At 47.5% G+C, this 26,555-nt stretch overlaps 2 protein-coding genes and 1 pseudogene across 2 annotated transcripts; 1 reads left to right on the forward strand and 2 right to left on the reverse strand.

Annotated features, from left to right (window-relative positions):
- The first annotated feature begins 17,015 nt into the window (after positions 1 to 17,015).
- Positions 17,016 to 25,083, forward strand: LOC136535537 (metal transporter Nramp2). Its single transcript, XM_066527826.1, has 4 exons — positions 17,016 to 17,812; positions 23,129 to 23,265; positions 23,360 to 24,012; positions 24,611 to 25,083. The coding sequence occupies exons 1-4, from the start codon at positions 17,259 to 17,261 to the stop codon at positions 24,815 to 24,817; spliced, it is 1,551 nt and encodes a 516-aa protein (XP_066383923.1). The 5' UTR covers positions 17,016 to 17,258; the 3' UTR covers positions 24,818 to 25,083.
- Positions 19,232 to 20,005, reverse strand: LOC136535538 (uncharacterized). The gene has a single exon (XM_066527827.1). It carries the CDS (start codon positions 20,003 to 20,005, stop codon positions 19,232 to 19,234), a length of 774 nt encoding a protein of 257 aa, XP_066383924.1.
- LOC136513649 (uncharacterized) lies at positions 21,123 to 22,196 on the reverse strand (annotated as a pseudogene).
- Positions 25,084 to 26,555: the final 1,472 nt, after the last annotated feature.

A 26,555-nucleotide genomic window follows, 5' to 3' on the forward strand; every position in this document is an offset into this window, starting at 1 on the left:
ACTATAGAGTTCGGTGTAGCAGTCTGATCACTCTTTTTTTAGCAAATCTTCAAAGTCCTTTGTGCTGCCTATTCTCAATCAAGTCTCAACTCCAATAAGATCCAAATTGTCGGTGTTTCGTACGAGCACTAGCAAGTAAATTTATAGTAATGTGCGTTAGGCTCGGATGGTGTGCTAAAGAACACAAGATTTATACTGGTTCAGGCTGAATGTCCCTACGTCTAGTTTGTTGCTGCTCGTATTATTAGCACCACTGAACGATCTGTAGTAAGGGGTACAAACGATCGAGAGAGAGACTAGTCCCAAGTCTCTGATGGAAGGGTTGAAAGGAGGTCAAGAGCTTTCGAGCAGCTTGACTATGTGTATGTGTGTTCTTGTTCGGTCCAAAGTTCCTCCTCTTGATGGGAGAAGTGCATCCCCTTTTATAGATGAAGGGGCTGGCTTTACAAGGATGAGGGCTTTACCTAATCTTGTGGCTCACATCTACCCGGCCTCGTTCTTCATCCCTGCATAGGGTATGGGCTGTAGTACAGTGGTTTTGACTTATTAGCCTCTCCCAGCCTTGCTCCACATGCTTTCTGGTTCCTATGAGTCTTCGTTAGAGGGACGAGGGGTCGGGGTCCAGCGTAACGCCGCGGTCAAGGCCTTCTGACTTGGCGGACCTAAGGGGTTAGGAAGCGGGTGTCGCTCCCTTGGGTCCATAGCGTGGTGATGGAAATATCCGTTGTTCGTGGAGATAGCAAATCCTTTTCTAGAGCATAGCGGTTGTCGTATATCTTCGTCAGGGTTCCATGTCCCAGGGCTGAAGGCGGCACCTACAACTCTAAAGGGCGAGGAGCACGCACCTCTATGACCTTTCGGTCTTTACGGCGCCCTGGAGAGCCATGGTTGACCCGAATGTCTTGTCTTGCCCTGTACCTATCATCTTGAGGGAACGGGGAGAAGTTGTTAGGTGAGATGAATCCAGTCTTTAGATATGGAGTAGGGTGAGGCTCGTTCCTTGCCTGTCAGGCGAAACAGAGACCAATCCCTATCTCTTGGGCGAGACTGACCCTACCCCTCTAGGGTCAGGCGAGGCGAAAATCTATCCCTCAGCCCTTGGGCGAGACCGAGCCCACCCTAAAGGCATCGGGCGAGACTAGAGATTAGCCCTGAGCCTTCGGGTGAGGCAGAGCCACCTCAAAGGCATTGGGCGAGATAGAGTCTATCCCTTAGGCCCTCGGGTGAGACCGAGCCTACCCCAAAGGCATTAGGGTGAGATGAAGACTAACCCTGAGCCCTTGGGCGAGGTAGAGCTATCTCAAAAGGTGTCGGGTGAGGCGAAACCAAACTCCTATCATTCGAACAAGGGATGAAACGATGCTCTTATGCGTCCTAGAAGTTTTTCACATTCGATGGTTATTGGTTCCACCTTCTAGGGTACCCTCAGTATTAGGTCTCCGACAGTAGCCCCTGAGCCTCTAGGTGATTCGAGTACAACCGCCTGGAGGGTGTTTTTTGATTTCATCGAAGTTACTTTGCCGAAGGGTGTACGCGAGCGCACCCGATGGGTGTAGCCCCTCGAGCCCCTAGGTGATTCGAGTAGAGTTGCCCTGGGGGGTTGTATCGGATCCTTCAGGGTAAGGCTAAAGGACTTAGTTTTTCGTCAACTGGATATTTTTCGAGGGGGTCATGATATCCCGTTTGTGGGGATTTCATTCAGGGCTGACCTAGCCAGGGCTCGACCATGGATCAGGACCCCAGTAATGCTTGTGCCCTTGATTTTGAATTGTTTGTGGACCCGTCCCTAGTTGGGCCGATCGCCAAGCTTTTGGGCCTTAGGTGGGCCAAAGAGAGAAAAAATCTCCATGACCTGCGTTTCCCTAGGTGGGTAGAGAATCTGGATTCGCCTAGGGAAGGCGAACCATCCACCATCATTCTTGGGGTGAGAGGATAGGGACTATGGGCGCGTGTCCTGCGACATGACGCGGTGGTGCATGTGGCAGGCCCGGAGATCGAGGTAGACAGTTGCCCTTCTCTTGTCCGTCGCCCCTATAAAACCACGGGGTTCACCCCCAAGGTTCTGTATTTCGCTCCCATGCCTTTGTGTTCTAAAACATCCACCGCCAATCGCCCCAGCCTCCTACGCCTGCATCACCACCGTCGACCGGCTTGCATTCGTGTTTGCAGCCGCCGTCAAGCTCGTGCCTGCCCTTCTCCCCAATTGCTTTAATGGAGTTGTGGGGTAGATCTAGCATCACCTCACGGTGTTTGGAGGGCCTCATCCGCCGTGGCCTTCTCCGCCCACTGTCTGCCGTCTAGGAGTGGCTACTACTTAGCGACGAGGGTGAGCCAGTGCCGCCCGAAGGGTATGTCGTCTCTTTCGCCATCTTCCGTGAGCAGGGATTCACGGTACCCGCGCATAGATTCCTTTGGGGGTGCTGGATTATTATGAGGTGGAGCTACAGCATCTAACTCCTAATGGGGTTCAGCATATGGTGGCGTTTGTTGCCCTATGTGAGGGTTTCGTGGGGATCGATCCCCACTTCGATCTGTGGTGGTATTTCTTTACCGTTAGTTTGTCGAAGAGGAAGGTTGGGGGGAAGGATGTGAGCGTGCCGATGGGATGTGCCAGCGTTCATCTACGCCATAACTAGTCGAAGGGTTATCCGTCCATGTGTCTGGCGACCTCCAACAAGGGATGGCACTCGCAGTGGTTTTATGTCAGGGATGATGTGAGTGCCACCCTGCCAAGGTATACCGGGCACCTTATTGAAAAGGCTCCAGAGTCATGGACTTGGGGTGTCCAGTACAAGGACAAGAAACACCTCTCTGACCTTCTTTCCACCCTCCAAGCCCTGAAAGAACGGGGTGTAAAGGTGACAGGGATTATCGGTGCCTATCATGCGAGGAGGGTGGCGCCAGTTGATGGCACGCGTGCTTCCCCTACATCGGATGATGCCCAGGATGTCGTTCGAGGGGACGGTGCTCGTTGATGAGGCGCTCCCTTTCTTGAAAGTGGCGCAGTGTATTAAGGAGGCGACGAAGCCGACAAAGGATTCCACAGGCAGCGTCCTCGACATTGTGTATCCGGTGCCCGGACATCCCCCAATGCGGCCGGAGCCTAGGTTTTTCGAATTCGTAAGCCTTCTTCTCTCGTGCTCTTTTCTTTTTTTTTTCTAAATCTCTATTTATTGATACTCGCCTTCGTGACGTTGGAACCAGCCGAGGGGGCTAGTCTTTAAGGATAGTCCAGTTCCACTGCCCAAGGACAAGGCTGTGGCGGTGGTGAATCAACTCACGGCCGAGCGGGACAAGAAAGCAAGAGAGCAGATGAAGAAGGCGAAAGGACAGAAGCAGGAGGCACGAGATTAGGGAGAAGACGTGAGTAGTGATGATGACGATGATGATGATGATGATGACGATGAGGTAGTCATCGACGTGGATTAGGGCGTCCTAGAGGACGAGGACACGCTGACAAGTGCCCACCCGTCCATGCAGGGACCCTTCCCGTTCCATGCGGAGGGAAGTGAGTCAGTGGGGGCCGGAGAGTCCACCGCTTCGCACAACATGCCGGCCAAGGATCGGTGGATGGGGATGGCGGGCCTGCCACTGCCAACCCCATGGTGATGGTGGAGGGGGGTGGCTCTGGTGCCGCGCCCCATGAGATGATGGAGGGGAGCGGCTCTGGTGCTGCGCCCCATGAGGTGAGCCCCCCTGCCCTAGAGCAGGGGGCAGGCTCAAAACGGTCCTGCCTAGACGAGTTAGGGTAGGGATCTGGGGATCCGTCCCCAAAATGCTTCTACCGGCCGAGGACGTCAACGTGAGCTGCTGATTCCCCTGTTTTCATCCTTTTTCCATTTCTATTTTGATCTAATGGTTAATACCTTTGTGTAGGTTCTTGCGGACGGGTCACCCCCTAGGGCTGGCGCCCAAGAAGAGTCTCGCCATTCAAGTGGGACAGATGGCGTCGCCTGGCATCACCCCTGTTTTAGGCAGGAGTGGTGCCGATGTTGGATCTGCGTTGGCCAACCCGACGGCGTCTGTGGTGGCACCCATGCCCGCGGAGGTTACTGAGCAGGCGACTTCCTCCATGGCGGATGTGGTACAGCAGGTCAAGGGCCGCATACCGCCGGTGGAGGTGGTTGTGACCGCACCAAGCCAGGATTAGCCGGGCGCGGTAATGGTGGTGCTCGAGGGCGTAGTGCAATCCATGCCACCGGGGGCCTAGGTGGATCCGCCCGTGGCGCTCGAAGCGGCCCAGACGGAGGAGGGTCCAGTTGGAGGGTCCTCAAGTGCAGCGGTGGTGCCACATAGGGTCAGGAGGGAGCCACCCTCAGCCCCTTTGTCGAGAGGAAGCCGCTCCCCCACGTGGGGGGAGCCGCCGCTTCAGTAGATGGCCTGCCTAGGACCCGACGTCAGCTCTTTTCTCACTCGATGATCATTCCAAGAGCATGGAGCGGGAGGGTCTTGACATCAGTAATTTCGACCATGCTGGAGGCCCCAGACCAGGCCAGAGGAGCCCTACATGAAATTGTTGTTCCTACTACCCAGGTATCCGCTTGATTTTCTTCCTTCTTCGCATGTTTTTGTGTTTTCGCATTTTTTATACCAGTCTTCTTCCTCTTCAGGTTCTTGTTGCTCATAGCCGGAATAAATCCCGATTCCTCTATGAGCAGAAGACGGAGTGGCATCGCCTCTCTGAGGAGGCCCGGCTGTGAGCAGACATGGCCACATAGCTTGCTGCCGCCCAGGAGCGGGAGGCCTAGGCACATCAAGATGCAGAGGAGGCCCATGGGATGTTCGAGGATGTGTCGGCGAGGTCCAAGCTAGATGGGGAGGAGATTGCTAGGCTCCAAAAAGAGCGAGATGAGCTACTACAGAGGAATGTCGTGGCTAATGAGAAGGCCGGTGAAGTCCTGAAGGAGCTGGAGATAGAGCAGGACCTCCGGTAGAAGGCCGAGAGTAGGGCCATGGCCCTTCAGCAGAAGGTGGATGAGGATGTCGAGGTGGTCCGCTCTCTCCGGGCGGAGCTCAGTGACATGGTGAGTCGAAGGTTGAGCGCCAAAAACGTCTCCGTAAAAGCTCTAGTTTGGTTTTAGTAAATTGATGAAACCCTAAGTGCTAACCTAGTTTATCAAGTGATTATGAGATAGGTAGCACACTCCAAGTAGTGAAGCAAATGAAGATCATAACATGATGATGATGATGCCATGGTGATGATCAAGTGCTTGGACTTGGAAAGAAGAAAGAGAAAAATAAAAAGCTAAAGGCAAAGGTATAAATTATATGAGCTATTTTGTTTTGGTAATCAAGACACTTAGAGAGTGTGATCACATTTAGGGTTGATAGCCGTACTATTAAGAGGGGTAAAACTCGTATCGGAATGCGGTTATCAAAATGCCACTAGATGCTCTAATTCATTGCATATGCATTTAGGATCTAGTGGAGTGCTAACACCCTTGAAAATATTTGTGAAAATATGCTAACACATGTGCACAAGGTGATACACTTAGTGGTTAGCACATTTGAGCAAGCGTGGAGAAGTTAGAAGTAAAAACGAGTTAGTGTCGCTAGTTATACAGTGACCGGCCGCTGGACCTCTGAGGGACCGGTGCGTCCGGTCATGTGTAACAGTGAGATGCTGGCGTCGGTCTATTGCCGAACGCTAGGTCGCTCGACGACTGGACGCTGAAGGGCTACGTCCGGTTAAGTGGTCGGTCTGCACAGTGCTTAGGGTTATGCATCGGACGCTGGGCTGTGTCCGATCAAGCTTGACCGGCCGTCGATAAAAATCGGTTTGGGGACCCTTACTGGAAACGATCGGACGCTGAGGGTCCAGCGTCCGGTCAACTGACCGGAGCGTCCGATCGGTCAAGGCAGATGACCATTGGAGTCAGACACGTGGCAGACTATGAGCGACCGGACGCTGGGCTCCAGCGTTCGGTCAACTGAGTGGAGCGTCCGGGTCAGGTCCGCGTTATGCCCAGTGAAGAGGTTATAACGGGCTTATATTTCTAGGGGCTTCTATTTAAGCCCCATGGCCGGCTATAGCTCATATCTTTGGCCATTTCCATTGACATAGCAACCTTGTGAGCTTAGCCAAAGCCCTCCCACTCATTTTCATCATAGATTAAACATCTTTGTGAGATTGGGAGAGAATCCAAGTGCATTGCTTGAGTGTTTGCATCTAGAGGCACTTGTTGTTCGTGTTTCACTGCGGGATTCGCTTGTTACTCTTGGTGGTTACCGCCACCTAGATAGCTTGGAGCAGCGAGGATCGCTGAGCGGAGGGTGGTGATTGTCTCTGGCTCTGATCGTGGTGATTGTGAGGGGTTCTTGACCTTTCTCCAGTGGAGCGCCAAAAGGTACTCTAGTGAATTGCTCGTGGCTTGTGTGATCCTCATCTTGTGTTGGTTGTGCGGCACCCTATTGAGGGTTTGGCATGTGAAGCCAATTAGCGCGTGAACCTCCAAGTGAGTGAATCGCCACAACGAGGAGTAGCTTGCCGACAAGCAAGTGAACCTCGGTAAAAATCATTGTGTTCATCCTTTGATTCTGAGGTGATTGGTCTTCATTGTTATTCATCCTTGTGATTGATTGGTTTACTCCTCTACACGGCGGTATAACTATCTTGATCACTCTCTTTACATTATTGTAAACTAGTTGACAAGCTCTTTAGTGTAACTAGTTGTGAGAGCTTGCTTGCTTGCTTGGTGTGGCTCTTTAGTTAGCCTTTGAGAGCACACTAACATAGGGTAGTGTCATACCTCTTATGTGAATTGACACTATCTAAACTAGAATTGTGGTAGGTGGCTTGCATTTTGAGTAGGCTAGTGCAACACTTGCTTCACCTCATAATTGTCTAACCTTTTGTTAAGTGTTGTTGTAGAAATTTTTATTAGGCTATTCACCCTCCTCTAGTCATTAGGACCTTTCAAATGGTATCAGAGCCGAGGTCACCGTTATTTAAGGCTTAACAACCTTCGGTGTTAAAATGGCTCAAATCAACAACACCAAGAAGCCACCCTAATTTAATGGCTCCAACTATCCCTATTGGAAGGCCAAGATGATAACTTATATCAAGTCAATCAATAGGAAGATTTGAAAGGTGGTAGAAACAAAAATTGAGATTGAAGATCCGGAGAATCCTACCGCGGTCGAAGAAGTACTTCTCCAAAACAATGACATTGCTCTAAGTGCTATTCATGATGCAATTGATGAAAGAACATTTGAGCAAGTCAAAAATATTGAGATGGCACATGAGGCATGGAAAAAGTTAGAAGAATCATTTGAGGGCACTCAAGCCGTGAAGGGTGCAAAGGCATACATTCTTAAAGAGAAGTTTGCAAGATTCAAGATGAAGGATGATGAGAGTGTGCCAGAGATGTTCCATAGACTTCAAGTGCTTATCAATGATCTCAAAGCACTTGGAGAAGAGGTGAAGGACAAGAACTTCTCCCACAAGTTCTTGAGATGCTTACCTTTGAGATTTGGCACATTGGTCACAATTCTAGTGAGGAGTGGTTTAGACACCATGACACCAAACCAAGTATTGGGAGATATTATAACCGATGATACCTATAGAGATGATGATGAGAAGAAGAAAGAAGGAGAAGAAAGATGAGAAGAAGGATGAGAAGAAGAAGAGTGTGGCATTCAAAGCCACATCATCCAAGGGCAAAGCAAAGCAAGAAACATTAAGTGAGGATGATGATTCATGGGATGATGATGATGATGATAAGAAGAAGATGCCTCTCTTTGTCAAGAGATTTGGCAAGTTCATGGTGAAGAAGGGCTACCATGCTAGAAGAAAGAAGTCTTCATCCAAGAACAAAAAAGAGTCAAGAAGGTGCTTCAAGTGTGGAAGCAAAGATCATCTTGTTGCTCAATGTCCATACAATAGCGATAATGATGATGATAACAAGAAGAACAAGAAGAAGGACAAGAAGGAAAAGAAAGAGAAGAAGAACAAGATGGCCTTCAAGAAGAAGAAGGGTGGATCATATGTGGTCACTTGGGATAGCGATGCTTCCTCAAGTGATGATGATGATGATGATAGTGATGATAACAAGACCACCAAGAAGAAGGTTCTTGCAAGCATTGCTATTAATGAGAAGCCTTCTCTCTTCGAATCTTCATCATGCTTCATGGCTAAGGCCACTAAGGTATAATCTTGTGATGATGAAAGTGATGAAGAACATGTTGATGACAATGAATATGAAAATGAAAATGATAGTGATAGTGATGATGATGAACCTACTAAGGACGAATTATTTGACATGCTAGAAGATGCTAAAGAACACTTTGACATTAAGAGAAGGGAATGCAAGAGCTTGAATAAGGAGGTAAAAGCCCTTAAGCAAGCCCTTGATGAGCTCAAAGTAACTCATGAGAAGCTAGAGGTAGCCCATGAGAAGCTTGGTAAGGCTCACAAAAAGCTTGAAAAAAACTCATTCCACTTTGCTTAATGAACAAGATAAAAAGAAGCATGTTGAAACTTGTGATGTAGGTTTAACTTGTGATATAATTGATGAATCACTATCTATGCCTATCATCGTTGCTTCTACTAACTCTTCTTGTAGCACTTCCACTTCTACATCATCTAGTAGTGATGGTCTCACTTGTGATGCCTCACTAGTGGTTGAGAATGAAAACCTCAAGAAGGAGGTCACTAAACTCACTCGCACCTTAGCTAAGGCTTATGGTGATGAGGACCACTTGCTTATGGCCTTGGGTAGCCAAAGAGCTTCTCTCTACAAAGAGAGATTGGGCTATACCCCCAAGAAAGGCAAAGCAGTCTTTGCTCCTCACAAGACTAGTTTTGTGAAGAACAATGGTTGGTTTTGCACTAGTTGCAAGCAAGTTGGTCATAGAGAGCATGAATACACCAACAAAAGCAAAAATACTAATGTATCCTCCATTAAGCTTAATTCTTCCTATATGCTTGCTAACGGTACAAATGGTGTGAAGGCTAAGTTCATTGGCAAACCATGGATGGGCTTAAAGAAGAAAGCCATTTGGGTGCCAAAGAGCTTGGTTACTAACCTTCAAGGACCCAAGCAAGTTTGGGTACCTAAAAAGAATTGATCTTCTTTTGTAGGTTAATTATAAGGCCGGAGGAAGGCATTGGGTTCTTGATAGTGGGTGCACTCAACACATGACCGGTGATGCAAGAATGTTCAACTCAATCAACATCAATGGCAATAATGGTTATGATAGTATCACATTTGGTGACAATGGCAAAGGCAAGGTCAAAGGGCTTGGTAAGATTGCAATATCCAATGACATAAGTATATCTAATGTGTTGCTAGTAGAGAGCTTGAACTTTAATTTGCTATCCATGGCTCAATTGTGTGATCTTGGATTCAAATGCATATTTGGGGTAGATGATGTAGAGATCATAAGTGTAGATGACTCTAACTTGATCTTCAAAGGCTTTAGATGTGAGAATCTATACTTAGTTGATTTCAATGCTAGTGAAGCTAGATTATCTACATGCTTATTCACTAAGTCTAGCATGGGTTGGTTATGGCATAGAAGGCTTGGTCATGTTGGAATAAAACAATTGAATAGATTGATTAAGCATAACTTAGTTAAAGGATTGAAAGATGTTGTGTTTGAAAAGGATAAGCTTTGTAGCTCTTGTCAAGCCGGCAAACAAGTTGAAAACACCCATCCTAAGAAAAGCATGATGAGTGCTAGTAAAGCATTTGAGTTATTGCACATAGATTTATTTGGGCTAACACAATACACTAGTATCGGTGGAAACAAATATGGATTTGTGATAGTGGATGACTACACTAGATACATATGAGTATTCTTTCTAGTGGACAAAAGTGATGTGTTTGCAACATTCAAATCATTTGTCAAGGGCATTCACAATGAGTTTGAAACAACCATCAAGAGAGTTAGAAGTGACAATAATAGTGAGTTTAAGAACACTAGAATTGATGAGTTGTGTGATGAATTTAGAATTAGACATCAATTCTTGGCCAAGTACACTCCACAATCAAATGGCTTTATTGAGAGGAAGAATAGAACACTTATTGATATGGTAAGGTCTATGCTTAGTAAGTACAATGTGAGTCAATCTTTTTGGGCCAAAGCTATCAACACGGCTTGCTATTGTAGCAACCACCTCTATTGTCACCGATTGAAAGAGAAGACACCATATGAGCTCTTGAATGGTAGAAAGCCCAACATTGCATACTTACGGGTCTTTGGTTGCAAATGCTATATCTTGAAGAAAGACACTAGATTGGGCAAGTTTGACAAGAAATATGATGAAGAATTCCTACTTGGCTATTCCACTACAAGCAAAGCATATAGAGTTTGGAATTTGGGTAGTGGTACTCTTGAGGAAGTTCATGATGTTGAATTTGATAAAACCAAGGGTTCACAAGTAGAGAATGAGAACTTGGAAGATGTTAGAGGCATTCAACTTTTAAATGCCATGAAGAACATGGATATTGGTGAATTGAGACCTAGACAAGTGAATGATGATGAAGATGATCAAGTGCAAGTACTCTCTAACTTATATGTGCAAAATGATACACATCAAGCTAGTGTAAGTGACTCTCATGACAATGAACAAGATCAAGTGGCTAGTACATCATCTCAACCCAATGATCATGCAAATGCAAGCAATCAAGTCCCTATCCTCCAACCAACCAATATTGCAAGGGATCATCCATTGGATACTATCATTGGTGATATTTCAAGAGGTGTACAAACAAGATCAAGATTGGCATAATTTTGTGAACACTTCTCTTTTGTGTCATCCATTGAACCAAAGAAGATAGATGAAGCATTGAAGGATGTTGATTGGGTAAATGCTATGCATGAAGAGTTGAATAATTTCATAAGAAATCAAGTATGGGAGTTAGTAGAAAGACCAAAGGGACATAATGTGATTGGAACCAAATGGGTCTTTAGAAACAAGCAAGATCAAGATGGGATAGTAGTAAGGAACAAAGCAAAATTGGTAGCACAAGGATATACACAAGTTGAAGGTCTTGACTTTGGAGAAACATATGCCCTGGTTGCTAGATTGAAAGCAATTAGAATCTTGCTAGCCTATGCTTGTGCCCACAACATCAAGTTGTACCAGATAGATGTGAAAAATGCATTTCTAAATGGGTACATCAATGAGCTTGTATATGTTGAGCAACCTCCCGATTTTGAAGATGACAAGAAGCCCAACTATGTGTACAAGTTGAAGAAAGCATTGTATGGCTTGAAGCAAGCACCTAGAGCATGGTATGAGAGATTGATGGATTTCCTACTCTCTAAGGGGTTCACAATGGGCAAGGTTGACACCACTCTTTTCATCAAGAAGATTGGAAAAGATCTATTTGTATTGCAAATATATGTTGATGACATCATATTTAGATCAACCAATCAAGACTTTTGTGATGAATTTGGAAAGATGATGGCTAATGAGTTTGAGATGTCCATGATTGGAGAATTGAGTTACTTCCTTGGTCTTCAAATCAAGCAATTAAAGAATAGTACATTTGTGAGTCAAGGCAAGTATATCAAGGACATGATCAAGAAGTTTGGCATGATTGGAAGCATACTCTATGTGACTGTATCAAGGCCGAATGTCATATTTAGTGTATGCATGTGTGCAAGATTTCAAGCCTCACCAAGAGAAAGTCGTTTGAAGGCTACAAAAGGATATTGAGGTACTTGAAGCATACACCAAATGTTGGTTTGTGGTATCCCAAAGGAGCAAAGTTTGAGCTAGTTGGTTACTCTGACTCGGATTATGTGGGATGCAAGGTTGAAAGGAAGAGTACCTCGAGCACATGTCAATTGTTGGGAAGATCACTTGTTTCATGGTCATCAAAGAAACAAAATAGTGTTGCATTATCAACCGCCGAAGCCGAATACATATCCGCCGGTAGTTGTTGTGCGCAAATACTTTGGATGAAGGCCACTTTGAGTGACTTTGGAATCAAGTTCAAGAAAGTGCCATTGCTATGTGACAATGAGAGTGCAATCAAGCTAACCAACAATCCGGTTCAACATGCAAGAACAAAGCACATTGATGTCCGCCATCATTTCATAAGAGATCACCAACAAAAAGAGGACATTTGCATCGAGAGTGTAGGCATCGAAGATCAACTTGCCGACATATTCACCAAGCCATTGGATGAGAAAAGGTTTTGCAAGCTAAGGAATGAGTTGAACATATTGGATTTCTCAAATATGTGTTGATGCACCTCCGACTTATATGACATGCCTCTCCTTCAAGCAATCCAAGGTAAAAGTTGATTGGCATAACATACATCTATGCTAAGGACATGATTAGTGCATCTAGTCATATTTTCAATTTTTATTTGGACCCTTCAAGTGGTTCTATTTCATTAGGCTCATTCATGAAAATCAAATGAATTTGATGTTTATATGGTATTACTATTGCTTCTATACTTAACTTGATCTAGTGATAGCATATGACATGTTTATGGGCTTGTAAACCTAGTGTTTAATCTAGAAAATAAGCTCTAAGTGTTTAACTCAACATGGTACAAGATAACCCTTATTATGAGGTATGAAGAAGCTTGTCCTTAGATCAAACCGAGTTAAATATCTTTGGCATATATTCTAGTTTGAACCAAATTTGGGAAAATGGTCCTCACCCTATTGATTGACATTGATAATCTCGATCCCACAAGTAATATTATCTACATTTAGAACCTTTATGGTCATTGATGACAAAGGGGGAGAGAAACAAAGATAGTAGTAAAAATAGTGAAAAAGAGGAGAAACATAAAGAAGGAGAAAAACAAAGATACAAAAAGATATTAGTACACGGGGACAAAATAGTGAACAAAGATAGTATAAAGATATGACAAAGGAAATGGATCAATTAAAATCTTGAGCACACAAGTAGGGGGAGCAAGCTCATAAACTTGTATGGTGCATTTGAATGTGCATTTCATATGTTTGCTTGCATGGCACAAGTTTTACATTTAAATATCCATGCTTGTATGATGTATGCTAGTTGTAAGATTGAATAATAAAATAAAAATCTAGCATGCATAGGTTATCTAGTGATTTCATTTCCAAGTAAGTTTTTACAAGTGGTATCTAGCTATCAAGTAGTATCTAGCTAACCATGGTGCTAAGGATGGTATAATGGTGCACTCTGATTGATATCATGCTTCAAAGGTCCATCTTTTATACCTTAGCATCATTTGGTAGACATTGACTCCTATATTTCCTATCTAATCATATGTGCAAGCTATAATCCAAACTCTTAGCACATATGTAGGGGGAGCAATTACTGCCATATGGAGTTCATGAAACTTGTCCATATCTTTTTACATATGGTAAATATGCTTGGGCAAGCAACATGATTTCAATTGAATTTTAATTCGTATCTTTGTATAAGGGTTGTCATCAATTACCAAAAAAGGAGAGATTGAAAGCTCTAGTTTAGTTTTGGAGAATTGAAAACCCTAAATGCTAACCTAGTTTATCAAATGATCATGAGATAGGTAGCACACTCCAAATAGTGAAGCAAATGAAGATTATAACATGATGATGATGACGCCATGGTGATGATCAAGTGCTTAGACTTGGAAAGAAGAAAGAGAAAAACAAAAAGCTTAAGGCAAAGGCATAAATTGTAGGAGCTATTTTGTTTTGGTGATCAAGACACTTAGAGAGTGTGATCACATTTAGATTTGATAGCCATACTATTAAGAGGGGTGAAACTCGTATCGAAATGCGGTTGTCAAAGTTCCACTAAATGCTCTAACTCATTGCATATGCATTTAGGATCTAGTGGAATGCTAACACCCTTAAAATATTTGTGAAAATATGCTAACACATGTGCACAAGATGATACACTTGGTGGTTGGCACATTTGAGCAAGAGTGAAGAAGTTAGAGGTGAAAAGGAGTTAGTTTCGCTGGTCACAAGGTGACCGGACACTGGTCTCAGAGGGACTGGTGTGTTTGGTCAGTTGTAGCAACGTGGACGCTGGCATCGGTCAACTAACCGGACGCTGGGTCGCTCAGCGACCAGACGCTGGAAGGCCGTGTCATGTTGTGTTGTCGGACAGCACAGAAGAAAGTCACCGTGTGACCGGACGCTGGCTGTGTCCGGTCAAGCATGACCGGATGTGTCCGGTCGAAGAAATTCGTTTTTGGAACCTTACTGGAAACTACCGGATGCTGGAGGCTCAGCATCCGGTCACTTATGCCGCAGCGTCCGGTCGACTATTGACCGTTGAGATCGGGCGAATAGTATTCAAAGAGAGGGGACACGTGGCGTATATCACGTGACCGGACGCTGAGGGCCAGCATCCGATCGATTCGACCAGAGCGTCCGGTCACCCCGAGTTGTGCCCAGTGAAGGGGTACAACGACTCTATTTCATGGAGGCTTCTATTTAAGCCCCATGGCCGGTTGAAGCTCATACTTTTGGTCATTTGCATTGACATAGCAACCTTATAAGCTTAGCCAAAGCCCTCCACTCACTTCCATCATTAGATTCAACAACTTTGTGAGATTGGGAGAGAATCCAAGTGCATTGCTTGAATGTTTGCATCTAGAGGCACTTGGTGTTCGTGTTTCGCTGTGGGATTCGCTTGTTACTCTTGGTGGTTGCCGCCACCTAGACGGCTTGGAGTAGCGAGGATCATTGAGCAGAGGGTGGTGATTGTCTCTAACTTCGATCGTGGTGATTGTGATGGGTTCTTGACCTTTCCCCGGCGGAGAGCCAAAATGTACTCTAGTGGATTGCTCGTGGCTTGTGTGATTCTCATCTTGTGTTGGTTGTGCGGCACCCTATCGAGGGTTTGGCGTGTGATGCCAATTACCGCGTGAACCTCCAAGTGAGTGAATCGCCACAACGAGAAGTAGCTTGCCGGCAAGCAAATGAACCTCGGTAAAAAATCATTATGTTCATCAATTGATTCCGAGGTGATTAGTCTTCATTGTTATTCATTCTTGTGATTGATTGGCTCACTTCTCGACACGGACGGTATAACCTTCTTGCACACTCTCTTTATATTATCAGCAAACTAGTTGTCAAGCTCTTTAGTGTAGCTAGTTGTGAGAGCTTGCTTAGTTTGGTTAGTGTGGCCCTTTAGTTAGCCTTTGAGAGCACACTAATTAGGGTAGTGACATAGCTATTGTGTGGATAGAAACTATATCAACTAGAATTGTGGTAGGTAGCTTGCATTATTAGTAGGCTAGCGCAACACTTGCTTCGCCTCATAATTGTCTAACCAGTCTGTTAAGTGTTGTTGTAGAAATTTTTATTAGGCTATTCACCCTCCTCTAGCTATTAGGACCTTTCACATCTCGGCCCGTCATACCCGAACGAGGAATGATTTGCTCATTTAATCTCCATGGAGAGAAAATTTTATACCTTCCCCTTCCTCCCCGTCCCTTAATAGATACATTCCCCGTAGGAATGGGAACGGGGCCCATTCACTCTTTAAATAAGTCACATGGCGTGGGCATGCTACCCAACCCAATAGCTAAGGAAAACTCGCTACGTTTAGTTGCATTCCCCCAGGGGCCCCAAAAATCCCCAACTCACGTCACGATTGGATTGGTATATTTTCGCAAATCCAATTCGAAACAACAAAAAAGTTGAAGGCCATTTGTCGAACGAAACAGTCAGGGTCGAGCTCATGTTCGGTTGTGCTAGTTGGGAAAGAGGGAGAAGGGCGTAGAAGGCACGGCTTAAAAGTATTGTGGCTGGGTTGGATGTTAGAGAAAAATATTTTCGTCTTAACTGGCTTTAAACCATAACTTATCAGCCAGACCATGCCGAAGCTAATTTGTGGTCTACCACTTGTAAAAGATCTACTCCACCATTCCAAATTCTAACAGTCCAAGTTTGGAAGCAACTCACACTTTCTAAATTAGATAAATCTTATAGCAAAAGACAATCAACACAGTTATTCCTATATAAATAAATTACTCTGAGAATATATTTCAGAACTAAATAGAATGGTACCTATTTGTACTACAAATGTTATATCATACAATAGTTCGTTAAATTCGAAGCAATTTTTGATTGCTCAGGAATCGAGAAGTAATATTTTTTAGATAGATTGCGTGAGATGGCTAAAAGCACGAAAGGGTTGCGAGGAGATAGATTGTGGATTGCTGTAATATGGGGGTTAGATAATTTTTCAAACTGGTACTAAATATATTTGGATTCACTAATTTTGTGTTAAAAAGCCACATCAGGCAGCTGTTTATTAGCTCCGCTAACGCATTTCGTAAATGAATCCACAGGTCTCACAGACATAATCACATAAGTAATAGATGTAAAAAAAAATGTCATATTCTATGACCAACAGGAAAAAAGTATATTGACGAAAGTCATCTATCGTTGAAAAAATAACACCGTTAAATTCTAGAATAAATTAAAAAAATAGAATCACTTATATTAAATTAAGAATTTAAATTCGATAAACAAGCTCAGCTACATTCAGTTCGCATGCATACTATTAATCTACTTCCCCACTTCAGGTCAAATGCCAAAAGAATCTTTGTAGATTTTGATTTTCAATTTGTAGTTTTTTGTATTAAACGACAGCTTTTCTGTTCTAATCTATTTTCAGATTTTCTTCATGGTGTACTCCGGTAGTATACAGAATGTCCATTATCGATGTAATGAGTAATGACAACTGACCCTGCCATCAACAACAACAAAAAACTATTCTGGTTTAAATAAAAATAAATAAAATTAAATAAAAAAGAAAGTGTAGTATAGATCGTTGCAGAAACTAGAGGAATTTGTCTCCTGGACACCAAGAAAGAATGGTTTTGTGTGCAGCACATCACACTCACCAATTTGGCCTACCGAACACGGCTAAAATGTGCATTTGTGTACAGCACACCACGCTTATTAAAAAAACTGTTTTTGCATGGGTGGAGAAAGCGTGACTGGTAAAAGAACCAAAATGCCCTCGGCGCGAACCCATCCATGCATCAGCCTTTCATCATTCTCTGTTGCTTGCCATTTCACGTGCTTAGCGACTCTGCCTCACCAGCAGCATCAGTGGGCTGCAATACACCTTCGCCGCTTCGCCGTACGTCCATGCATATGGTCGGGAGTAGCAAAGCAAAAGGCTGAGCTATCGACGTGGCTAGGGAGTGCGGCGTCGGTCATCCTCGCCAAATTTGGTCCGACTCGAGCACCTCAAGACGAGGAGGAGGTGGAGTGCGTCCGCGAGACAGTGGTGCAGCCGTGACTCCCCATCCTCACTTCCCCCACTCGCCAACGCGCGCATCTTCCCCATGGCGTCCCGCGACCTCGCCGCGAGCCTCCTCCCCGGCGGCGGGGGCGGAGCCTCCACCTCACACGACGAATACGAGGAGCGCGCGTACGACTCCGACGACAAGGTCTCCATCGCCATCTCCGATTCCGACGGCGAAGACGACGGCGCGCCGGCGTCGCGCCCGCCCTTCTCGTGGCGGAAGCTCTGGCGCTTCACGGGTCCGGGTTTCCTCATGTGCATCGCGTTCCTGGACCCGGGCAACCTGGAGGGGGACCTTCAGGCGGGCGCCGCCGCGGGGTACCAGCTGCTGTGGCTGCTCATGTGGGCGACGGTCATGGGCGCGCTGATGCAGCTGCTCTCCGCGCGGCTCGGCGTGGCCACGGGGAAGCACCTCGCCGAGCTCTGCCGCGAGGAGTACCCGACCTGGGCCACGCGCGCGCTCTGGGCCATGACGGAGCTCGCGCTCGTCGGCGCCGACATACAGGAGGTGATTGGCAGCGCGATTGCCATCAAGATCCTCTCGGGGGGCACCGTACCGCTCTGGGGTGGCGTCGTCATCACCGCGCTCGATTGGTAAGTTGCTTCGCTCTTGTGGTCTGTGCTTACGGTTTTGTCTTTTTACTCTCGGTTTTGAACCCCCAAAGTCCAGGAGATTATTGTTCCTGTCCATAATCATTGAACTGACCTGCTTTCTTCTTGTTTCGGGGTTTTGATGAGTAAAATCTACGAGCAAGTTTGTCAATTTTGTTGACTGCTTGGGGGATATCAAATTCCTTCCCTGTACATGCTTTTCCTCTAGTTGATTGAATTGGATCTCTCTGTCTGCTCCTCACTGTTCTTCTCCTGAACTGCAAGTTATAAATTTCTGTTGCTGTTTTGATGAAGCGAGTAGAATTATTTCTTTCTTGTGTTGGGCATCAACGGATGGCATCTCAGGAAAGTTGATGCCTCCTGTTTGCACGATCAAGTGTTCTTGTCCGTTCTTTTTACCTTACTCCTTCAGGCATCGGATCTCTGCCTTGGATTCTTTTGGTCCGGTCTATTATTAGGTAATATAAAGTTTCGTGTCCTTTGGTGTGGCGTGCTTGGAGTCAATCGATTTTGAAAGGGATCACTCCTCTTGTTGGCTTTCTGGTGTTCCATTGCTGCTTATGGGAGCATCGTTTTTGTTTCTCTGTTCAATTACAATGTTGATGATGGATTGATGGGCATGATGGCTACCGTGTGTCGACGGGTAACATCTTTTACTCTAGAGTTAAATGCATCATAGGTCCATTAACTTGTGAGGATATTTCGATTAGGTCCATCAACTTCTAAAGTGACTTTTTGGGTCCATAAACTTTGTACGTCGTATCACCTAGGTCCATACCTCTCCACGTTGGCTTCTCGTGCTGACGTGGCATGATGCCGTGGCCATGCAGGCCAGCCGGGCAGGTCCAGCTCGCGACGCGCACCGCTCTATGCACCGGGACGACGCGCCACCGCCGGGCAGGTCCAGCGGGTCAAGCGACGCCCTGCGCCGCGCGCTGCTCCCGTCCGCGCCCACACCCCCGCCCCGGCACGGCGGGCGCTCCCACCACGACGGCGACGGCGAGGCCGCGGCCGCCAGTGCCGTCGTCTCGGACGCCGACGAGAGGCGCTGCCTCGGCGCGCTCTGCGACCGCGCCTTGGCGCGCGACGACTCCGTGTTAGCCATGTAGCTCGGAAATGACGGCAGGTCCGCGCGCCACGCCCTGCGCCGGCTCGGCACCGGCTTCGACGCGGAGGTGAAGGACGCCTCGTCGAAACGGCCGCTGAGCGTCCGCGCTCTCGCGTCCGTCAGCGCCGACGGCGTCGGCGAGACCTTCTGGCACAGCAGCTCGGCCTTCGCCGGCGTGCGGCTCGGCATCGTCGTCGACGTCGAGTAGTGGCAGTAGCTGCTGTTCCGCCGCGGGGCCGCCCTCGGCACGCCGTCATCCACCTCCACGATCCGGACGTCGACGAGCGAGCTGCTTACATCCCCGACGGCGCAGCGGTGGCCATGAAGCGCCCGTGGCAGTAGCTGCTTACATCCCCGACGGCGCAGCGGTGCCCGTGGCAGTAGCTGCTTACATCCTCGACGGCGCAGCGGTGGCCGTGAAGCGCCTCTCCGGCGACGGCGACGCAGGCGCCTGCAACTGCGAGTTCCGCGGCGAGCTGGAGGTGCTGGGCAGCGTGAGCCACCCGAACCTCACGCGCCTGCTGGGCTACTGCGCCGCCGACCGCGACCGCATCCTCGTCTACGAGCTCCTCGAGCGCGGCAACCTCGACGCCTGGTCGGGCGTAGGGGCGGGCGCGTCTGGTGGCGCACAGGGACACGGCCCGCTCGCGTCCACGTCGTCGCACTGCTTCTCCGAGGCCGAGGTGCATGTCGTCGTCGTGGCGTAGGACCAGGACCAGCAGCAGCAGGTCGCAGCTGCAGCCGCCGTCGTCCCTGAGGCCGCGTCGTCCACCGCGGGTGCGGTCGTCACGCTTTCGACGTCGGGGAGGAGGCACGCCTGGCGGCACTGCTCCAGCGTGAGGCTCCCGTCCACCGCGCTCCCGCTCCGTGTCGGGCACCTTGGCGTGGCGCACCGTGATGAAGCCGTCGGTGCCGTTGCGGCAGTACAGCGGCGTGGACCGCACGCACCCGTCGCGGCCGTCCCGCAGCGCCCACGCGGCGGGGGTCTTCGGGGTGAACCCGTGGAGGCAGGAGCAGACGGGCATGTTGTTGGTGTCGCACACGCCGTTGAGGCCGCAGGGAGACATCGCGTCGCACTGGTCCTTGGGAGCGTACCAGTACAGGTTCCACGCCCGCGCCGCCTCCACCCACGTCGAACGCTACAGCAGCCCTATACATGGCCAACCAGGTCGCCCGGCACGGCACTAGCACGAGCACGGTCAGGCACGGCACGGCTAGGCACGGCACTATGCGGCACGGTGGTTTAACCATGTCATGCCTGATAGTGCCGCCGTGCCGAGACCTCGGCCCAGGCACGGTCCTATGGGCGGTTAGCCGTGCCGTGCCGTGCTGTCGAGCATGGCAGCCCAGCGTGCCCTTGCTGGCCCGGGCACTGCAGCTCCACGCAAGGAGCGACCACGCCGTCGCCGTCGTCGCTGCCGTTCTCGTGGCCTCGCGTCGCCGTCTGATAGGAGGACGCCATCACTGGGAGCTTCGGCGAGCGGGAGAGGGCCGAGGGAGCGCGCGAGAGAGAGAAAGGAAGTCCGCTATTCGGGAGCAGCAACTGGCGTCCGGGTAGCGAGCGAGGGTGAGGCGGTGGCGGCCTGCCCCGGTGACCAGCCTCCGGCGCGGCAAGAGAGAGGCCACCGGCCGCCGGCCTGCTGGGGAAGCGAGCAAGAAAGAGGAGCGGCCGGAGTCTGGAGAGCGAGAGAAAGCGGCGTGGGGGCTGGCTCTGCGCGAGCGAGCGATAGCGGCGCGGGGATGGATGGCCGGATGGGAGGAGTGGTCAGCTGGCCGGCTGGGATGTTTTTATTCTAGGGTTTTCCAATCGAGTACATCCAACGGCTTAGGAAGAATATCAAACATCCAACAGTTCATACGAATCGGGCAATATAGTGCCGGCCCAATTTCCGTGCCGTGCTCGGGCTGGCACTACGGGCCGGTGTGGCATCCCAGGCACGGGCACGACGTCGGGCCGGGCCAGGCACGGGCACGAGGCCTGCCGTGCCTCACCGGGCCTGTGCTGGCCCAGCGGGCCTAACCCGTTTGGACAACTATAAGCAGCCCGTAGATCCCCGTGCTCACGACACCCAGATGCGAGATGATCGACGCATTGTGCACCTGCATCGTCGTCCAATGTGATGGTTACTTGCATCTAATAAGCAATCAAATGGAGCTAGGTGTTGTTACGTTGTAGATAATCTGTTAATAAGTACGTACCTGGAAGCTGTAAGTTACTTCCTGCGCATTGTTTATGAAGCTGAAGGTGAAGCCGGAGTAGGTGCCGAAGCGCCAGACTTTCTCGCCGCCGTTCCAGATGAACACCTGGAGGTCGTCGTTGGTGTCCATCACCATGGCGACGGGGCCCGGGGAGGGGTCGGACGGGCTCTTCCACGACGTCAGCGTCCTGTTCTTCCTTTTCACGTAGTCGATCCCCACCTTCATCTCCGGGAGCATCGTGTCCGTCGGGTAGTCGAACCCCTCCCACGCCACGGCGCCGCCGACGCCGTCCGCGAGCACCAGGTTGCCGTTGTCGAGGATCTGGGCGGTGGGGCTCGCCAGCCTGGACGCCGGCTGGACGGACCACACGACGGTCTTGTTCCCCGCGGCAATGGCGAGCGTGCCGCCGGCGGACACGGAGAGCGTGGCGCCCTAGTTGTCCCCGACGGCGCCCGCGATCGGGGCCTCGCGGTTGGCGTGCGGTTCTCGGTTCCGGCGATTCTCCGCGTACGGAGTGAAATGTGAAACGGTTGCATTGCGCAGGCGAGGAAGGCGCTGTGCGCGCTGCGGGGGATGGTGAGGGGCCAGCTGGTGCGGCGCCAGGCCAACCTGATGCTCCGTCGCATGCAGGCGCTCGTCCACGCCCAGCGCCGCGCGCGCGCCGAGCGGCTGCTCCTCCTCGAGGTCGAGGATGTCGCCTCCTCCAGGCAGCAGGCCGCCGCCGCCGCCACGCCGCGGCCCCCGCCGAGCCGGCGCTCGCCACAGCACCCGCGGTCCCGGAAGGCACCGCCATGCGCGTGGTTGGTTGCGCTGTGCTGTGCAGGAGGCGACGGAGAGGGGTTCGGAGGAGAACGACGTCCGGATCGCCGTCGTGGTGGGAGCGCCCGCCGTGCCGGGGCGGGGGTGGGGGCGGGGACGGGAGCAGCGCGCGGCGCAGGGCGTCGCTTTGACCTGCTGGACCTGCCCGGCGGTGGCGCGCCGTCCCGGTGCATGGAGCGGTGCGCGTCGCGGGCGCGTCGCGAGCTGGACCTGCCCGGCTGGCCTGCATGGCCACGGCATCCTGCCAAATCAGCACGAGAAGTCAACGTAGAGAGATATGAACCTAGATGATACGACGTTTAAAGTTTATAGATCCAAAAAGGCACTTTAAAAATTGATGGATCTAACCGAAACATCCTCACAAGTTAATGGACCTCTCGTACATTTAACTCTTTACTCTATATATGAGTACAACTGTTTTGGACGCAGAAAACAATCAGTACGAATGCATCCCTTGGATTAAAAATTGCAGTTCTCTGGTGATTACAATCTGCTTCCTGATCAGCTAAAAGCTGTACCACTTGTCCTGGTTTGGTGTAGCTTCTGGAGATGCTAACGTGCTGCTCGCTGATCGAATTAGGTTGCGTCCTGACATTATTGCTGTTTGCGTACTCTGCTTGCTATCTCTTCTAGTTGAGCATGTTTCATCTGTTGGTTTAATCGAGGCAGCATGATTGGGGCCTGCAGGCTGAGGAGTATTTTGCCAACGGTTGCTGCAATCACATCATTTTATGCCTCGTTTGGGTATTTATTTATTCTTATTGGTCGGTTTAATACTTCTTTTCTCTCTCCAGTTAGAGACTTGTACCCATGATCTGGGATTATTCATTCATTAAACTATGGACATATCCTTGTCTACTATCCGTACGCTACTACTTGCTGCCTATCTGTTACCCTGGTCAAACCTCCTACCTTCAGCATTACTGGTTGTTAAACAAGGTTAGGCGCTTTTAGAATATGAAATTGGCAACGATGAAAGTAACAGAAAGAATTAAATATAAGAGTTCTGCTAAATAAATCGTCTAGTGATGATGAAATGGCAACAGTTTGTCTTTGTCTGGTAACAGTTTGTCTCTATGGTTCTCTTTTTCTATTGATCGTCTATGACTATCTGATAGAACTGTTTAGCAGAACTGATACATTTGACTCATATGGTATTTCCCTGATGCCAGCTTCATCTTTCTCTTCCTGGAGAATTATGGTGTGAGAAAACTGGAGGTGTTTTTCGCTGTATTGATTGCAACTATGGCTGTTTCATTTGCGGTTATGTTTGGTGAAACAAAGCCTAGTGGCAAGGAACTTCTGATCGGTAACTCTCGATATAACATGTCAGTAAAATCCTTTCCTTTATGTTGTATATCTTTGAGAATCTAAGGAGTTTGCTCATTTGATATTTTATACAGGTTTGGTGGTTCCAAAATTGAGTTCAAAGACAATTAAGCAAGCGGTTGGAATTGTGGGCTGCATCATCATGCCTCACAATGTTTTCTTGCATTCAGCACTAGTGCAGTCCAGGAAGATTGACACAAACAAGAAATCTCGTGTTCAAGAAGCGGTTTACTACTACAACATTGAGTCAATTCTTGCACTCATTGTGTCCTTCTTTATTAACATCTGTGTCACAACAGTTTTTGCCAAAGGATTTTATGGGTCTAAACAGGCTGACAATATAGGTCTTGAGAATGCTGGGCAGTACTTACAGGAAAAATATGGAACTGCATTCTTTCCCATCCTCTATATCTGGGCTATTGGTTTGTTAGCATCTGGGCAGAGTAGCACAATTACTGGCACATACGCAGGACAATTTGTTATGGGAGGTTTCCTTAATCTTCGATTGAAGAAGTGGCTACGAGCAATGATTACTCGAAGTTTTGCCATTATTCCAACTATGATTGTGGCTTTATTTTTCGATACTGAAGATCCTACTATGGATATTCTGAATGAAGCACTCAATGTTCTTCAATCCATACAGATTCCATTTGCTCTAATTCCTCTCATCACCCTCGTTTCAAAGGAGCAAATCATGGGGTCGTTCGTAATTGGTCCCATCACCAAAGTAAGTTTTTCTTTGAGTTTTGTTTATGGAAATTCGTGTTAGCGGAGAGTTAAATAATGATCAACTGACTGTTGCTGCTTGAGACCGTGGTACTGTTATTCCATTGTGTCATGGTGTGTCAACATCTGAAAGAACTAGAAGCTGGAGTCTTTAGTTTATTTTCTTTAGAGAAGAATCCTTAGTTTCAGTTTCCTGGTCTGCTTTAACTCACAGACATTATCAAATCAAGATGCCTTCACATGATTTTTCAGTGGTTCATACCATGGAACTTAGGCCACCTATTGAGTATTGACATGTTATCACATATACCATTGACATGTCATTCGGACTCCATATATCTATATATGGTTTGCCTACCTATGAAGCGATTGTAGATGTTTTAGTTTGCTACTTTGCTATAATTTGTCTGGTGGTATGAAGCTCCTTTGAACTAGTCTAGTAACACTGCCCATCCAAGTTTGCTGTATTGAAGCGATTGTAGATGTTTTAGTTTGCTACTTTGCTATAATTTGTCTGGTCGTATGAAGCTCCTTTGAACTAGTCTAGTAACACTGCCCATCCAAGTTTGCTGTATTGACTCATTTTATGCTCTCCTCAGGTGATTAGCTGGATTGTTACGGTATTTCTGATGCTTATCAACGGGTATCTTATACTGTCTTTCTACATTGCTGATGTCCGGGGTGCATTGCTTCGCTCAAGCTTGTGTGTTGTGTTGATTGTTTACCTTGCATTCATCGTCTATCTTGTTGTGCGAAATACTTCGCTGTATTCTCGCCTTTGCTCATCAATGTCAAAGAGCTCATGAGCGTTTCAGCATCGTCATCTGCCGCCCTGATGGGCTGGAACAGTTTGGATTGTACCGGAAGAAAACTGTCCATCCATGCAAAGCTTGTGCTGCTGCTTCTTTATTGGCTACAGAGAAGTATATATATGCATATCCCTTGTATGCTTGTATTTATGGGATGTTTGGTAGTAGGGCTTCTCCTATAGGATGGGCTAATGTACCTCCAGTCACATACTAGGGTACACGTAGCAGATAGATTTCTTATTTCTGAGGATTATGGTGATGTGTACGGTGATGTGAAAACACTATTGACAAAAAATGGTATTGCCAGATAGCTCAGGTGCCACGATTTCCTCCTGGAACTGAGCAGACGAAATTTACCGAATGATCTGTAAAGTTTAGGGTATGTTTGGAACGCAGGAATCAAAAATACGGGAATAAAAAAAACACAAAAATGGGATGAGTATGTAGTGGTAAAACAGAGGAAAGGAAAAACGCGGGAAATAACTATAAGGGGTGTTTGGAACGCAGGAATCCATAACATAAGAAAAACACGGAAAATAACTAGAAGAAGTGTGCTGCGTGAGTGAGCAAGTGTCGTAGGAAAATTTCTCTTAGCTCTTAGCACATTTTTTTCTTTCCTTCAAAAGTACAATCTTTATTGCCTTTCCTCTGAAAAGTTTTCCTCCGAATCCTTTGATCCAAATGTGTCATCTCCATTCCTTTCCTATGGAACTAAATCCTTCACTTAAATGGGGCCTTAATGTTGCAGTCCTGGATTCCAGGAGCTCAATGCATATTCCGCTGCAGCTTGAATGGAATGTCGTGCAAGATATGAATGAGCTGTGCTTTGTGATCTACCTTAAGGTGACAGCCCTGTTCCAAATTTAATATTAGATTAGACCATAAACTTATCTTCAAGATATAATATTAATATACATATATATATATATATATATTGCTTGCAAACATATCTTTCTTTTCTTTGTACCAAACATGTTTTCAAAATAGCATTTAACCTTTATTTCCAAACCTCCTTAGCTCTGGTTTTCTCTGGCAAATGTAGCGAGAGCCAAAACATCAAAGACTAAATCCATACATATACAAACAAGGTATGTATCATGCTTCAAGACTAAGTAAGTTTAAGGGGGATACTTTAGCTAAACTGCTACAAATGATTCCTAAGTTAATCTGCAATGGAGATAAGGTCAACTTCAGTTTATGTGTTTCGTTAGAACCACAAACAACTCTCGAGTAAGGCCTTGTTTGGATGCGCATGTATTCCTCTCATTCCACATGTGTTGAAGTGCATTGGATTGGAATTAAACTAAGCTCCATTCCAATCCACTCCAACACATGTGGATTGAAGTTGATACATATGCATCCAAACAAGGCCTAACTTGGATATTGAACCCGTTTTGAGTAGGATTGTAAAAAAATGGCATAATAAATACTTTATAGATTATAAGACTATTCCGTAAATGGAAATGATAAAAATAAAGACGGGCCAACAAACAATCTACATTGATGCCTTCCAAACCTAGGGTGAACCATGTGATCATCTGGACAGCTGAGGGCCCAGCGGGTAGTCCAAATAGGCCCAGGACTACCCTTAAAATTGGCCCAAAATATACTACTAGTTATCATTTTCAAGGCGTGGACCAAAAGAAGCCCAACACAGGCCTGCATTTCGTTCCTTCATCCAGACATTTGGATGTGAAACATGTTGACAATCGGCCTATTCCGAATTGGCAGATCT

Source organism: Miscanthus floridulus, chromosome 2, assembly GCF_019320115.1.
Source record: "Miscanthus floridulus cultivar M001 chromosome 2, ASM1932011v1, whole genome shotgun sequence".
NCBI classification, from domain to species: domain Eukaryota; kingdom Viridiplantae; phylum Streptophyta; class Magnoliopsida; order Poales; family Poaceae; genus Miscanthus; species Miscanthus floridulus.